This window comes from Bombina bombina, chromosome 2 (assembly GCF_027579735.1).
Source record: "Bombina bombina isolate aBomBom1 chromosome 2, aBomBom1.pri, whole genome shotgun sequence".
In the NCBI taxonomy this organism is placed as follows: domain Eukaryota; kingdom Metazoa; phylum Chordata; class Amphibia; order Anura; family Bombinatoridae; genus Bombina; species Bombina bombina.
The window spans coordinates 1,094,604,300-1,094,622,194 of record NC_069500.1 but is presented as its reverse complement, the minus strand read 5'-3'; the positions used below and the strand labels follow the sequence as shown (position 1 = coordinate 1,094,622,194).

The following is a 17,895-nucleotide window of genomic DNA, read 5'->3' as shown; positions in this document are numbered from 1 at the left end:
TTTTGCATTCACTTTTGGTGTTGTGCAATTTGGGAAAGTTTTTGACACTATTTCTAGTGTATAATATGGATTTAGAACAAGGACCACAAATAATGATATAAGTTTAGAATAAAAGACAAATCAGTGCAGCTGTCTCACCACCCCCAAGTTGAAATATCTTAGCCAATAAAACAGGAAAGAGGCATAGTACGAGTCTTAGGGACACATGTCAAGAAAGCTAGAATTGCACAGATTGAAAAGGTAATAGAGTAGTGATAAAATAGTTGTAATGAAAATCACACCCATAATTTGGAGTGGAGTAAAGAAAAATTGGGGCTGGGTGGTTATTAGAAGGGAATGAAATTTGTTGTTATCTCGGACACTTCAATGGGAGAATCTTCCCACCTGTACCAGGGCTCCCAAATATCTAGGTACCCGTTAAAGTTCCCTATTCATTCCAAATATACAGGCATAGCTTGCAGATATTGCGGGTTCGGTTTCATGTCTAAAAAAGGACGCTGATAGACTTGCTTGACGCAGGGTTGCCACAAACCTGAAAGTTTATAAAAACGCAATATCTGCAAAGCTCAATAAAACGAGGTACGTCTGTACTTTCTCTAGTACATTTTTAGCAGAAAAGTGGGAGTTGGAGCAAGGAAGAGGTAGAGGACTGTTTCCGGTTCAGGCAAATTATTACGTTAATAATTTTGAGATAAATACCAACACTCATTTCTATGGATGAAGTACATTTTGTTATATATAAACAGATTTGTTTCTATCTTAAAAGGATGATCAAAGTAAGTCAGTCCTGCAAAAGTTGTTTAGAATAATTCTAATTAGGGCATCCAGGTGAATCTATTAAGAAGGATGCTTAAAGAGACACTGTAGTGCAAATATTGCCTGCTTTAATATCTTAGAGCATGTCATTTTTGCTCTACTCAATATTGTATTCTGTGTATAACCCGGCAAATGAGTTAAAAACAGATATAAAGTATGAGTCAGGAGCAGCAGTGAACTACAGATTCCAAGCAGGAAATGGTTGTTGAGCCATTTGGCAGCGGCAGTTGCACAAGCTCGCCAATCAATGGCTGTCTTCAGCTTGGGAGCTGAAGTGCTTGCATTAAATTTGGACTTTATCTATTTGATTAACCCCCTTTGTTGTAGTTAAATACTCTGAGTTAGGCATGTGCATTTGACCTCTTCTTTAGCTGACGAATGGGGAAGAACGTGGCCTTTTTGGGGCTGGATTTCTTATTGTGAGAGTGCCACACACTAATATATGGATTTGCACAGATCTTAGCACGTTCACCACAATAAATCCGGTTCCAAAAATGTCTGAAGGAGGCCGCCTTCTGCATTCGGAAGCTAACAAAGCTGCCAAATCCACATGCCTACTTACAGTTGCATGGCAAAAAAGGTACATGCTTTAATAAATTTATGCATGTGATTTTTTTCACTGCAGTGTCCCTTTAAGGCCTACTTAAACACATGGCAGAAGGATATAAGAAGCAATAGAACTAAATATTATCCCAACATTTCAAACAGGACTAGGGATCAAATGTCTGGCTATGGAAGTTAGCCTTAGGAACCAAACCAGGTCATACATGGTGTAAGGAAACAACCAATCATTTTCAAGGGAGACTGTGATGGATTATTGAAGTATGAGTCATTTTAAGATACTAGTGAGCTTACATATGTTATAATAGACTTCACAATTTGGAGTCCCATACCAGTGGTCAAGGATTCTTTTAATGTTTATAAATCAAGTCTTTATTTTTGCGACATACAAATTTATAATCTTTAATTTTACTCTTCAAAATACTTACATCATTTTAATTTATTTTTAATGTATAATCCTGTTCTGATAATTTTTTATTTGTGCTTGTGAGGATTATCCACCAATAAAGTGGTGGGAGTTCTGCTTGTCAGCCAATGAGCAGTCTTTAAAGCCAATTGTACACCAACATGCACGTTGTTGGCTTAATAATTAAAATAAATAAGTTTAAGTTAACCTGTTCATGCACAAAATGAGTTTAAATAGTGATTTGGTATGCATGACATAAATTAGTTTTTCTCTTTTTATTCCACTCTATAGTTTTAGGTTAAAGAAAATTAAATTACAATTCTCATATAATTCAGATATACATAATTATAAAAACAGTTACAGAACATATTACAATATATCACCAAGAAAGAATTCTAGAATTTCTTAAAGGGACAGTCAACACCAGAATATTTGTTGTTTAAAAAGAAAGATAATCCCTTTATTACCCATTCCCTAGTTTTGCACAACCAACACAGTTATAATAATACACGTTTTACTTCTGTAATTACCTTGTATCTAAGCCTCTGCAAACTGCCCCCTTATTTCAGTTCTTTTGACAGACTTGCATTTTAGCCAATCAGTGCTCCTAGAAGCTTCACATGCGTGAGATCAATGTTCTCTATATGAAACACATGAATTAACGCCCTCTATTAGTGAAAAACTGTCAAAATGCTTTTAGATTAGAGGTGGCCTTCAAGGTCTAAGAAATTAGCATATGAACCTCCTAGGTTTAGCTTTCAACTAAGAATACCAAGAGAACAAAGCAAAATTGGTGATTAAAGTAAATTGGAAAATTGTTTAAAATTATATATCCTATTTAAATCATGAAAGTTTTTTTTTTTTTACTTGACTGTCCCTTTAAGGATGTAACGAGCTTAATCCAGCAAAGCAGTCCCTTTTATACCTCCTAATCTAACTTGTTGCAAAATAGTTCAATCATGTCCAAGTATATTCTGTTGTTGGGTGGGTTCCAGGGTATTTAAAAAAGCTTTCCATTAAAATGCACCATTTTCCTATCTGCATTTGGATAAAAACTATATCTCTCTATTATTACTGATGTATCATATCATATTTTAACTGTTTAATAGTGGGAGGTTTGTTTTAATCCATAATTTAAAAATATTCTCTCTAGGTAGTATTTTTGAAGTAATGATTAAATTAATTTGGTTCCTTCCATAGACTAGTTTATCAAAAAAATATTACTTTACTACTATTTAAATTAAGATCAATATTTAGTGTTTTTGAGAGGAATGCCAAATTCAGTCATTTAATTAGAAATTCAGTCATTTCAGTCAATTAATTTAATCATGGGCTGTATTTTGGTCCCCTTGAGTAATGGCGAAAGCATTGTGTTAATGTTTGTTGGAAGTCTCGGGTATCCAGAGACTTAACCTTTAAGGTTATGGATATGGTATCAATGGTTAAGTACAGTATTCTTGGGGTTTCATAAATTATAAATGGGCTTTCACAAAATATCTACTGCTCCAGATTTCTTGATCTGTTTACAGGAATAATAATGGAGAGACCTTCTTGTGGAGAAGTTTTAGGATTCTAGACATTGATTTTCAAAAACTGTAAATGATAATAACAACAACCTAGCATAGCAAAAGGGAAACCATGGCTAAACACACTGCCTCCCCAAATGTTTACGCCTGCGCGAAACATGTCAGGGGTTTCAATCTGTGACTTACCCATGAATGTGATTGAATAAACGTTCCATTTGAATTCAACTGCAATACCTGTTGTCCGATAGTAGTTTCTTTCTCCTTGTTCCTGATTTTATATATTTATATATATATATTATTTTTTTTTACACCCCCTAAAGTCTATTTTTTTGATACATTACATTGTTTACAGCCAAGTTCTATTGCATATTAACATTTTAGTATACTTTATACCCAATACTTGAGTGCTGACATTTTCAGTATACAGGTATACCTCACTTTACAGCGCTTCACTAATACAGCGCTTTGTGGAGCAGAAGTTCAACCTCCAATGATTTTGAAACAGTGTTGTTCTCATTGTGATATTGCAAGAAAAGTGACTGGCACTATTTTGTTATGCGCAGTTCACTCTTTACAGCATTACAGTGCAATCTGTGTCTCAGTATTGTAGTCTGGCAAATTTTACTACAGTAATTGTCACTATTTTACAGGTACAGTATTTATTGAATACTAATTGAATACTTTGCTGTGCTAGTGTTAAACTAAAAGTAGCACTATTGCGCTCCTAATAAATGTTAGTTAAAACATGTTTTCAAGTTTTTAAACACACTGGCAAGTGAAAAGAAAGCTAAAATTGCCTTGTTTCACTTTAAGGCGGTTTTCACTTTACAGCGGGGTTTAGGTCCCTAACCCGCTGTATGAGCAGGGTATACCTGTATGTGGGGATACAACAGAAAAAAACAACTGTTTCGGGTTACAAAATAAATGTAAAGGACCCATTTGTAAACCATTAAATATGCTCAAACACATACAATAGATTGTTGGGATCACATGAAAGGGGAAAATTGTACAGTACACTGTCCCTTTAAACAGGGGATTAAATATTGCCTGTGCTTTTTTTCTTTTTACAGAGGTGCAACTGTAGTCTAGAGGGGCATTGTCCCACCCTCATCTGAAAGGGCAGACTCCCCTTTTAAATAATGGATGAATAGACCTGTATAAGGGCATTGAAAAAGGGACTCCTAAACATATATATATATATATATATATATATATATATATATATATATATATATATATACACACAAATATATACAACTATAAATTTTACAAAAATAAGTAGATGAAACAGAGATTAGAGGGATGAAGAGATGTTTTAACGAACGTCTTGTAATGTGTAATGCCCTTTGGTAGAGACATAATTTCATATAACTTTATTATAACCCAGTTTAACATAATAGACTTGATTTATTTTAAAGAAGAGCGAAAAGAAGGGGGAGAGAAAATGTGTATAAATATTTATAAATGCTGAAATATATGTATATATTTACATAAGAAAGTGAATTATTTAAAATGCAATTGCACTGGAAAGAAAAGAGGAAAGTCAATGAGAAAGAAGCAAATGTTTCTGTTTGTGTGAGTGTGTGTTTGTGTGTATATGTACATAATATCATATTTACATAAATAAAGTGAATTATTTAAAAAGATATGTACTCTTGAAGTGTGTATGTATGTATATATAAGGTTCTTGGGGTCATAGTGTGTGAGTAGTAACATCCTGCCTTCACTGTTTGTCCCTTTCCAGGTGATCGTGTGGACTTCACTGCTTAGGTTTTTTTTTTTTTTTTAAATGCATAGAGTACACTTCCCTACTGTAAAACCGATGATTAAAAAAATACCACAATATTTGGAATGCTAGCACGTTTTTCAACATTATTTTGTTATATATGTCTCAATTTTGCATCCAGAAACATGCATAGCGAAATAAACACCATTTAAGCTAACATTTTGCATATTTTTTTTTCCTCCCCAATAACCCCACAGTGCCAACAAGCTCACCAGAGCAGGGGTGGAACTACAGGGGGTGCAGAGGGTGGGGGCCCAGCTTCAAAAAACAACAAAAAAAATAAAAGTGTTGACCTGCACTGATATCATGTGAGTGTGATGTGATGCTTCACTAGTGTCTCTGACTACAGGGGTTGCTGTTTGTGTGTGTGTGTATGTATGTATGTGACTGACTGTGTGTGTGTGTATGTATGTATGTGACTGACAGTGTGTGTGTATGTATGTCACGGTGTGTGTATGTATGTATGTGACTGACAGTGTGTGTGTGTGTATGTATGTGACTGACTGTGTGTGTGTGTATGTATGTATGTGACTGACAGTGTGTGTGTATGTATGTCACGGTGTGTGTATGTATGTATGTGACTGACAGTGTGTGTGTGTATGTATGTCACAGTGTGTGTATGTATGTGACTGACTGTGTGTGTATGTATGTGACTGTGTGTGTGTGTATGCATGCATACCTCCCAACATTTCAAAATTCAAAAGAGGGACATCCCCCCTCGCCAAAAAAAAATGAAATGTGGTGGGCAGGGCTTAAAAAAATCATAAGACCAAAGTAATATAAATAAAATTCTAAATAAAGTCATATATTTTAATATACTTAGGCACCAAATCAAACACAAGCTCAAACCACTGATATGGCTATGTGAGCTATGTATTTAATTAGCCTTTGCAAAGACATTGCTAAATATTAATCTTAATTGGACATTTAATAATAGATTCTTTAAAACTGCTCTCTGCATTCCCCATTAATATTCTAGATTCTGGCCTTTAAAGTCAGCAAAAATGCACAGTAGCACACAACATAGCATACACTTATACATACAGATACACACACACACACACACTACATAGCATACACTTACACATGCAGATACACACACACTACATAGCATACACTTACACATGCAGATACACACACACTACATAGCATACACTTACACATGCAGATACACACACACTACATAGCATACACTTACACATGCAGATACACACACACTACATAGCATACACTTACACATGCACACACACACTACATAGCATACACTTATACATGCAGATACACACACACTACATAGCATACACTTATACATGCAGATACACACACACTACATAGCATACACTTACACATGCAGATACACACACACTACATAGCATACACTTACACATGCAGATACACACACACTACATAGCATACACTTACACATGCACACACACACTACATAGCATACACTTACACATGCACACACACACTACATAGCATACACTTACACATGCAGATACACACACACTACATAGCATACACTTACACATGCACACACACACTACATAGCATACACTTATACATGCAGATACACACACACTACATAGCATACACTTACACATGCAGATACACACACACTACATAGCATACACTTACACATGCACACACACACTACATAGTATACACTTATACATGCAGATACACACACATTACATAGCATACACTTATACATGCAGATACACATACACTACATAGTATACACTTATACATGCAGACACACACACACTACATAGCATACACTTATACATGCAGATACACACTTATACATGCAGATACACATACACATACTACATAGCTTACATTTATACATGCAGACACACACTACATAGCATAAACACTACATAGCATAAACTTAGACATACAGATACACACACACAGTTATGGATACAGATAGACACACACACTACATCATATATGGGTATCTGTAATTCATTGTATGGGGTCCTGGGGTATGCAAGCACATTAGCTGGCAGTCTGCGGCTGCAACTGTTCGTTACCCTGGTATTAGCACTGCTCTTTGTATAAAACTGAAGGCATGCTAGTATTATCACCAGGGGTTAGAGGTCATCATTACCCGTGGTCAGAGTGTATATAGCCTCCTTACTCCTGCTTAACCCACACACCATTTCTATTCCACAGGGAATCTAACAGGTATCTAACCCTGTGAGAGCAAAGCCAGCTGCTTCTGAGTATGGGCCCAATAGAATTTAAATAAAAATTAAAAATAAATTGAATGCCTGGGTCAAATCGGGACAAATGGCTAGCAACCCGGGACAGGGGGACAGACCCCTAAAATCGAGACTGTCCCGCGAAAATCGGGACAGTTGGGGGGAATGTGTATGTGACTGTGTGTGTATGTATGTGACTGTGTGTGTATGTATGTGACTGTGTGTGTATGTATGTGACTCTGTATGTATGTGTGTGACTGTGTGTATTTATGCATGTATATGTGTGTGTGTATTTGTGTGTGTGTATGTATGTGACTGTGTATTTATGCATGTATATGTGTGTGTGTGTGTATGTATGTATGTGACTGTGTTTGTATTTATGCATGTGTGTGTATGTTTGTGGAACCAGCAAATTTACAGACCTTGTTACTACAGCATGGGGGGGGGGGGGGGGGGTAAACAGTGTCACTATACAGTACCACTATATACAGTACAGGGGGGCTGGACCATGTTACAGACTACTGTGGTCACTTTATAAAGTACTGGAGCGGGTAGGGTCAGGCCAGCCATCTCACTGACTATATATAGTACTGGTGGGTTAAACAGTGTCACTATATGCAGTAATAGTGGGTCAGACCATCTCACAGACTGTGGGCACAGGATACCTCCTTTTGCAGACGTGTAATCTGATTTACATTTTTTTTCTGTGTTAAATGTCAAAAAAAAAGAAAAGAAAAAAGATATGTATCAAATTCACCTTTTTTTGGGGGGGGGGGTGGCTTCTTAGATTCTTGCACCTGGGCCCTGTGGTTTCTAGTTACGCCTCTGCACCAGAGTGGAGAGTTTGAGATCTTTGGGCCCTGTGTGTGACATCACCATGCACTGTTTAAAGGGACAGTCTACTCCAGAATTGTTATTGTTTAAAAAAATCATCCCTTTATTACCCATTCCCCAGTTTTGCATAACCAACATTGTTATATTAATATACTTTTTACCTTTGTGATTACCTTGTATCTAAGCCTCATCAGACTGCCCCCTTATTTTAGTTCTTTTAACAGACTTGAATTTTAGCCAATCAGTGCTGACTCATTAACTATAATGGAGTGAGCACAATGTTATGCATATGGCACAAATGAACTAGAGCTGTGTAGCTGTAAAAAAATTGTCAAAATGCACTGAGCTAAGAGGCAGCCTTAAAGGCTTAGAAATTAGCATATGAGCATACATATGTTTAGCTTAAACAAAGAATACTAAGAGAAAAAAGCAAATTTGATGATAAAAGTTAATTGGAAAGTTGTTTAAAATTGCATGCCCTATCTGAATAATGACAGTTTAATTTTGACTAGAATGTCCCTTTAATGAAATTGCATGAGTGCTAACACAAGACAGCGATGCTTGTAAACCTTTGTCATTTATCTATTAGTCAACACAAAATTGGGTAAGACACATGGAAATAGCCAATTCCTTAAAGGGCCACTAAACCCAAAATCTTTCTTTCATGATTCAGATAGAGAATACAAATTTAAACAACATTACAATCTGCTTCTATTATTTATTTTGCTTCATTTTTTAGATATCCTTAGTTGAAGAAAAAGCAATGCACATGGTGAGCCAATCACACGAGGCTTCTATGTGCAGCAACCAATCAGTAGCTACGGAGCATATCTAGATATGCTTTTCAGCAAAGAATATCAAGAGAATAAAACAAATTAGGTAATAGAAGTAAATTAGAAAGATGTTTAGAATTGCATTCTCTTTCTAAATCATGAAAGAAAAAATGTGGGTTTAAAGGGAAAATAAAATCAAAATTAAAGGGACATTCTAGTCAAAATTTAATTGCACATAGATGAATTACATCTTTGAATAGAAACATATTTGCTATATACGTGTATTGGCAAAAATGCTTTTAGCAAAAGTTACCACCATTTTAGTGTTAACATTTTTCTCTGCACGTGCACTTGAAGCATTACTAGATATTCTAAGCGAACCAGCATTTTAAATACTGCAGCTGCTCAGTGCCAATGGGGCTTGTATCAAGTCAGTAACAAACAGTCATTACCAGATGGTACAAGCACCTTAGTCTCTCTGAGCAAGGGTTGTGTTTAAAATGCTGGTGCACGGTGCATACTTAAATACACTTTTTAAACAGCTATAGCTTTTATTAGTGTAAATAAATAAACTTATATTCATTCAAAAAATGCATTGCAATCTAGCCTCATCTACATATAGTACAATTATATAGTATTGGTGCTGCTCATGCTATTTGGAACGATCCTCCGCTGTCAGCACTGCAACTTTTGCACTACAGCAGCCTTTTCTGACAGCGGTTGATCTGAACGAGCTTTTATTGGGCTTGTCACAGATTTCAAACTACAGCTGACATCAAGAAAGGATACCAAGACAATAAAAGTAATGTTGTTTGAAATTTAATTTTGACTTTACTGTCTCTTTAAATACTTAAAGGGTCATGATACCAAAATGTTAAAACACTTGAAAGTGTTGCAGCATAGTTGTAAAAAGCGGAGTAGAAAATATCACCTTAACATCTCTATGTAAACAAGAAAGATATTTTACCTCAAAATGTCCCTCATATCAAACCCCATTGCAAAGGACTTTAGGCAGCAAATCAGTATGTCTGTCCCAGGACAGGCAAGGGAGTGAGCCTTGTGCACACATGTTATTTCCTTATTCAGTTTAAGGAAGTTTACTATGAAATCTCATGAGTTAAGTCAAATCTCATGAGATCACAGTAAAAGAGTTTGACCTCAGCAATGTTGATGCTGATTGGCTGCTGTTAATTTCTTTTTTTTTTCTTTTTTTTACCTGCAGCTGGGCTGCAGCTGAGTAACTTTTTACACAGAACTTACTCTGGTGAGCTGAGGAAATTGTGAGGTAAAATATCTCCCTTTTTTACATAGAAATTCTCTGGTGATATTTTCCAGTCAGCTTTTTAGTTATACTGCATCAGTTTCAAGTGATTTAGCATATAAGTATTATGTCCCTTTAATTTTCAAGAAAATCTCTTCATAGTATCACCTATATTTCAGCTTTTCCTTTTTTTTTTTTATATTCGGAAAACTGATTTCTTCTACAACCTGGTTAATAAACCAAATACAAAATGGGGCTTCATTTCAGTTCTTTTCACTGGAACACATTTTTAGTAATTAAATTAAAATTGAATGTCATTTTACAAAACCTATGTACATCTGGAATATTAATATGCTTAATTAACTCCTCATGTTTCTTTTAGTCCCTATGTGCACAGTATTCAGCTGACAAACGGGAAGAAGAGAAGATGTGTGACCATTTAATAAGGGCAGCAAAGTACAGAGATCACGTGACTGCAACACAACTAATACAAAAAATTATCAACATTCTTACAGACAAGCATGGAGCTTGGGGAAGTTCTGCAGTAAGGTAAGAGAGTTACAGATAAGCATTTTTATACTTATCACACTGATAATTGCAATATTTATAGTGAATATGATTTGGTTGGTCTTAAAACATATATGCATAAAGATGGTGAAAACCTTGCTCACTCACTGTGACTGTTTTTTCTGAGAAATCACTGTGTAGTATGTTGAGCGATTAGACCAATTTGCAGTATGCACATTAAGCTATAGAAGGAGTTGAAAAAGCACAATTTGCAGAGGTAAATAAAAAATCTGACAAAATAAAATTATAAATACTGTTTTTTATATATATATATAATGATAGACAAAGTGCACTCCAAACCTCTGTAGTTAAGCCTTGGGTGCAGCAAAAGTAGTATCCAATATTGCAGAAGAAAGCGCACTCCAAAGGACTTGTATGATAATTCACCTTTATTCTGTGAACGTTTTCGAGCTTAACAAGCTCGTCCTCAGACAGACAAAATCTCAGATTTTGTCTGTCTGAGGACGAGCTTGTTAAGCTCGAAAACGTTCACAGAATAAAGGTGAATTCTCATACAAGTCCTTTGGAGTGCGCTTTCTTCTGCAATATGATATATATATATATATATATATATATATATATATATATATATATATATATATATATATATATATATATATATATATATATATATGTTACTATATAAACTGTATGTGTCCTTTTTTTTTTTTTTTTTTTTTTTATAAAAGTCCCCCACATAATAAATAAATTTGTGTATGTGTGTGTATGTATATATATATATATATATATATATATATATATATATATATATATATATATATATATATACAGGTATACCTCACTTTACAGCGCTTCACTTTACAGCGCTTTGCTAATACAGCGCTTTGTGGAGCTGAAGTTCAACCTCCAAGAATTTTGAAACAGTGCTGTAATCATCGTGAGATTGCGAGAAAAGTGACTGGCACCATTTTGTTATGCACAGTTCACTCTGTTTAACACATTACAGTGCAATCTGTGTCTTAGTGCTATCGTCTGGCAAATTGTACTATAGTAATTGTCACTATTTTATAGGTACAGTATTTATTTAATACTGTGCTGTGCTAGTGTTAAACTAAACATAGCACTATTGCACCCTTAATATTTGTTAGTTCAAACATGTTTTCAAGTCTTTAAACACACTGGCAAGTGAAAAGAAGGCTAAAACTGCCTTGTTTCACTTTAAGGCGGTTTTCACTTTACAGCGGGGCTCCGGTCCCTAACCCGCTGTATGAGCGGGGTATACCTGTATATATATATATATATATATGTGTGTGTATGTGTCTATATATGATCATCTTCATTACTTATGGGATATTCACCTCCTGGTCAGCAGGAGGAGGCAAAGAGCACCACAGCAGAGCTGTTAAATAGCTCCTCCCTTCCCTCCCACTCCAGTCATTCTCTTTGCCTACGTTAGTGCTAGGAAGAGGTAAAGTTAGGTGTTAGAAAAGATTCTTCAATCAAGAGTTTATTATTTTTTAAGTAGTGCAAGATTGTGCTGCTTTGTTCTAGGGTGTAGCCATAGTCCATATCAGTCTCTTCAGTAGAGCTTTTGGTGGCTTGGCTTTAAAGCAATGGGAACTTGTGGGACATAATTCTCACTGCGCCTCCCATACATTTATGCTGCCCTTATCCTGATGGCCTAAGCAATCTTACTCAGGCTTTATCATTTTCCACAGGGCTATGGGAGGGAAGAGGACCTCTTAAACCTGCTGGACTGTCCTGCTGTCGGACAGCAATAAAGTAAGTGCCGACGTTTTTATTCTGGGAGGAACACAAAACTCAGAGGAAAGTGGGCACTTTAATTATATACTTAAAACATATAAGGCTCAGTCATGGGGCTTTTTTATGTTGGGACATCATGCTCTCTGTGTATAGAAAGTTTTGGGACAGCATACGTACAGGCACTGGGGCTGGGAGCTAAGTTGATTTTTCATTACGGTTAATTTCCCTAACGGTTTATTTTATCCGTGAAGCCGGTCGGGTTGTGTGTTTTTTAGTAGCGCCCACGTTTTCAAGCGCTTCCTGTAAGCTGCGCAGTATTCAGCCTTGTCTGGTGTGCGGGACGTTGGAACAGTGTCGCACTACAACCGCATGGTTTTTGACTATATAGAGCAAGCGGTTTTAGTGTTATTGGAGTCCTTATCATCTGGATCGCTAAGAACATAGTAGTGACCCCGGTTGGCAGGTAGGCACCTCAGCAGAGTTGCTGAGGTGTAAGGGGGTTTAAATTTTCTTTAACTAACTGGGTACGTTTTTTTCTTGCTGCAGAAAAATAGTTGCTTTTTTAAAATTTAAAGACACAGTAACGGTTTAGGTGATCAAATTTTTTTTTGTAACACCTTTTCCTCATATACTAAAAAAGTTGCATTTTATATTTTTAAGGGACAGTAACATTTTAGTGTTGTGTTTTTTTGTTTTTTTTTATTACATTGTCAGCTTATTGTGTTTCAGTATGGACATAGAAGCCGTGCAAAATGTTACTTGCTCCATGTGTTTGGATGCAAATGTGAATCCACCAATCCCTTTCTGTCCCACATGTATTGAGAGGGCTTTGTTATAGGGAAAAGATTTTTCATAACCAAAATTTTTCAAAAGCGGATGCTTCTCAGGAGTCTGACGAGATTCAGAGTATGCCGCAGCTTTCTCTCCAAGTGTCCCAAACTTTAACGCCCGCACAAGCAGTGCCCTGTACTTCTGCTCTAGCGCCTGCTGGAGTTACCTTAAAAGACATAGCTGTGCTTATGTCTTCCACAATTTCTGATGCGTTGTCTGCTTTTCCTATGCTACAAGGCAAAAGTAAGAGGAAAGACAACCATGCGGTCAGTGAGGTTTCTGATGCAGACAGGATCTGGTAGGGGGCAGACTTTCATTCTTCATTCAGGCTTGGGTTCGGGACGTTCGGGATTCCTGGGCAGTAGAAATAGTGTCCCAGGGATACAAACTGGAGTTAAAAAGTTTTCCTCCCAGAGGAAGGTTTCTTCTTTCAAAATTATCTGCAGACCAGATAAAAAAGAGGCGTTCTTACATTGTGTAAGAGACCTCTCCTCCATAGGAGTGATTGTTCCCGTTCCAGTACAGGAACAGGGGCAGGGTTTTTATTCAAATCTGTTTGTGGTTCCCAAAAAGGAGGGAACCTTCAGACCTATCTTAGATCTCAAGAGTCTAAACAAATTTCTCAGAGTTCCATCATTCAAGAGGGAAACTATTCGTACCATTCTTCCATTGATCCAGGAGGGTCAATTTATGATGACAGTGGATTTAAAGGATGCTTATCTACATGTTCCTATCCACAGAGATCATCACAGGTTCCTGAGGTTTGCTTTTCTAGACAAACACTTCCAGTTCATGGCTCTTCCTTTCGAGCTGGCCACGGCCCTCAGAATTTTCACAAAGGTTCTGGGGTCTCTACTGGCAGTTCTAAGACCACGAATAATTGCGGTGGCACCTTATCTGGATGATATTCTAATCCAGGCACCATCTTTTCAACAAACAATCTCTTACCGACGTGGTTCTATCCTTCCTGAGAGCTCATGACTGGAAGGTAAATCTGGGAAAGAGTTCCTTAATCCTGAATACAAGGGTGACTTTTTTGGGAACTCTAATTGATGCTATATCTATGAGGATTTTTCTGACAGAAGTCAGGAAATCAAAGATTCTCGATACCTGTCAAGCCCTTCAGTCCACTCCTCGGCCGACAGTGGCCCAGTGCATGGAAGCAATAGGACTGATGGTGGCAGCAATGGACATCATCCCGTTTGCTTGTTTTCACCTCAGACCTCTGCAGTTAAACATGCTCAGGCAGTGGAATGGAGATTATGCAGACTTGTCTCCTCGAATATCCTTGGAACAGGAGACGAGGGACTCACTTCAATGGTGGTTGTCTCTGGATCATCTATCCCAGGGAACCTTCTTTTGCAGACCGTCCTGGGTGATTGTGACAACAGACGCCAGCATTCTAGGGTGGGGAGCTGTCTAGGGTTCCCTAAAGGCTCAGGGAGTGTGGACTCAGGCGGAATCTGTTCTTCCTATAAACATCCTGGAACTAAAAGCGATCTTCAATGCTCTTCTGGCCTGGCCTCAGTTAGCCTCGGCCCAGTTTGTCAGATTCCAGTCGGACAACATAACTTCAGTGGCTTACATAAATCATCAGGGAGGAATGATGAGTTCCTTAGCGATGACCGAGGTAACCAAGATAATTCAGTGGGCGGAGGCCCATTCTTGCTATCTGTCGGCGATCCACATCCCAGGGGTGGACAACTGGGAGGCGGATTTTCTGAGCAGGCAGACTTTTCATCCGGGAGAGTGGGAACTCCATCCGGAAATGTTCTCCAGCCTGATTCTCAAATGGTGTCGGCCGGAGTTAGATCTCATGGCATCTCGACAGAATGCCAAGCTCCCGAGATACGGGTCGAGGTCTAGGGATCCCCAGGCGGAACTGATAGATGCTCTGGCGGTTCCTTGGTCCTTCAGCCTTGCATACCGATTTCCTCCGTTTGCGCTTCTTCCTCATGTCATTGCTCGAATCAAACAGGAGAGGTCGTCTGTGATTCTTATTGCTCCGGCTTGGCCTTGCAGGATTTGGTATGCAGATCTGGTGGAAATGTCATCTCTGCCACCTTGGATATGTCCAGTGAGGAAGGACCTAATTCAAGGACCATTCCTTCACCCAAATCTAGTTTCTCTGAAGTTGACTGCTTGGAGATTGAACGCTTAATTTTATCCAAGCAGGGGTTTTCTGAATCGGTCATAGAAACCATGATCCAGACTCGTAAGCCTGTGACTAGAAAGATTTACCATAAAATTTGGCGTAAATACCTTTATTGGTGTGAATCCAAGGGCTACTTATGGAGTAGGGTTAGGATTCCTAGAATTTTGTCTTTTCTCCAAGAGGGTTTGGAGAAAGGTTTATCAACGAGTTCTCTAAATGCTCAAATCTTGACTTTATCTGTTTTTTTACACAAACGTCTAGCTGAGGTTCCAGATGTTCAATCGTTCTGTCAGGCCTTGATCAGGATCAGGCCTGTGTTCAAACCAGTTACTCCTCCATGGAGTCTTAATTTAGTTCTCAAAGTTCTTCAAGGGGCTCCGTTTGATCCTATGCATTCCGTAGATCTTGGGTTGTTATCTTGGAAGGTTTTATTTCTTGTTGCTATTTCTTCAGCTCGTAGAGTGTCCGAGCTCTCGGCGTTGCAATACACTTCTCCTTATCTTATTTTCCATTCAGATAAGGTAGTTTTACGTACTAAACTAGGTTTTCTTCCTAAGGTTGTTTCAGATAGAAACATTAATCAAGAGATTGTTGTTCCTTGTGTCCTAATCCTTCTTCTCAGAACGAACCTCTTTTGCACAATTTGGACGTGGTCCGTGCTTTAAAATTTTACTTACAAGCGACTAAGGACTTTCGTTAGTCCTCTTCTTTTTTGTAATTTTCTCTGGAAACGGTAAGGGTCAGAAAGCTACGGCTACCTCTTTCTTTTTGGCTGAAGAGTATCATCCGTTTTGCATATGAGACTTCTGGACAGCAGCCTCCTGAGAGAGTTACGGCTCATTCCACTAGGGCTGTTGCTTCCTCATGGGCATTCAAAAATGAAGCTAATATGGAACAAATTTGCAAGGCTGCAGCTTGGTCCTCTCTTCACACTTTTTCAAAATTCTATAAATTTGATACTTTTGCCTCGGCTGTGGCCGCTTTTGGGAGAAAGGTTCTTCAAGCAGTGGTGCCTTCCGTTAAGGTTCTGTGTCTTGCCCTCCCGTATAATTTGTGTACTCTAGCTTGGGTATTGTATCCCATAAGTAATGAAGATGATCCGTGGACTCATCGTGTTTTTAAAAAGAAAAGAAAATTTATGCTTACCTGATAAATGTGTTTCTTTTTAGACACGATGAGTCCACGGTCTGCCCTGTTCTTTTAGACAGGTTGTTAATTATTGTAAACTTAAGATACCTCAGCACCTTGGCTTTTCCTTTCTCTTCCTAACTTCGGTCGAATGACTGGAGTGGGAGGGAAGGGAGGAGCTATTTAACAGCTCTTCTGTGTTGCTCTTTGCCTCCTCCTGCTGACCAGGAGGTGAATATCCTATAAGTAATTAAGATGATCCGTGGACTCATCGTGTCTAAAAATAAACAAATTTATCAGGTAAGCATAAATTTTCTTTTATATATATATATATATATATATATATATACATACAGATACAGGAGGGGCAAGGTTTCCCAAACCTCAAAATGCCTATAAATACACCCCTCACCACACCCACAATTCAGTTTTACAAACATTGCCTCCTATGGAGGTGGTGAAGTAAGTTTGTGCTAAGATTTCTACGTTGACATGCGCTTCTCAGCATTTTGAAGCCCGATTCCTCTGAGTACAGCGAATGTCAGAGGGATGTGAAGGGAGTATCACCTATTGAATGCAATAATTTTCCTTACGGGGGTCTATTTCATAGGTTCTCTGTTATCGGTCGTAGAGATTCATCTCCTACCTCCCTTTTTAGATCGACGATATACTCTCATATACCATTACCTCTACTGATAACTGTTTCAGTACTGGTTTGGCTATCTGCTATATGTGGATGGGTGTCTTTTTGGTAAGTATGTTTTTTATTACTTAAGACACCCCAGCTATGGTTTGGCACTTTATGCAATTATATAAAGTTCTAAATATATGTATTGTACTTATATTTGCCATGAGTCAGGTTCATGTATTTCCTTGTGCATGACTGTCAGTTTCATATTTGGGAAATAAGTCTTTTTTCAAAACTGACTACTTTTTACTTACAAATTGCGGGCAGCATTAGGCCCGCGGGTGCGCCAAATGCTAGACTTTATTGCGTCATTCTTGGCGCAAGAATTTTTTGGCGCGAAAAGTACGTGCGTTGGCGCAAGTTCGTCACTACCGGCGTCGTAGTTGACGCGGAAGTCTTACACGCGGTTGCGTCGTTAGTAACGCAAGTGTGTCATTTCCGGATATTGTTGGCGCCAAAAATTTTTCTCTTACGTTGTGCGTCATACTTGGCGCCAAATTTTTCATTAGTTTTATACCCCATTGTTGTTTGCCTCTTGCCTTTCTTTATGTCAGAGGGATATGCTGTTTGCATTTTTTCCCATTCCTGAAACTGTCATATAAGGAAATTGATAATTTTGCTTTATATG

At 37.7% G+C, this 17,895-nt stretch overlaps 1 protein-coding gene across 2 annotated transcripts in view; it reads left to right on the top strand.

Annotated features, from left to right (window-relative positions):
• LRBA (LPS responsive beige-like anchor protein) overlaps positions 1 to 17,895 on the top strand; it is a 1,331,662-nt gene that overhangs the window by 563,800 nt on the left and 749,967 nt on the right. For both annotated transcript variants that reach the window (XM_053703733.1, XM_053703731.1), the window contains exon 27: positions 10,556 to 10,722. In XM_053703733.1, the coding sequence (XP_053559708.1) occupies positions 10,556 to 10,722 (167 nt within the window). The remainder of the gene's footprint in view (positions 1 to 10,555; positions 10,723 to 17,895) is intronic.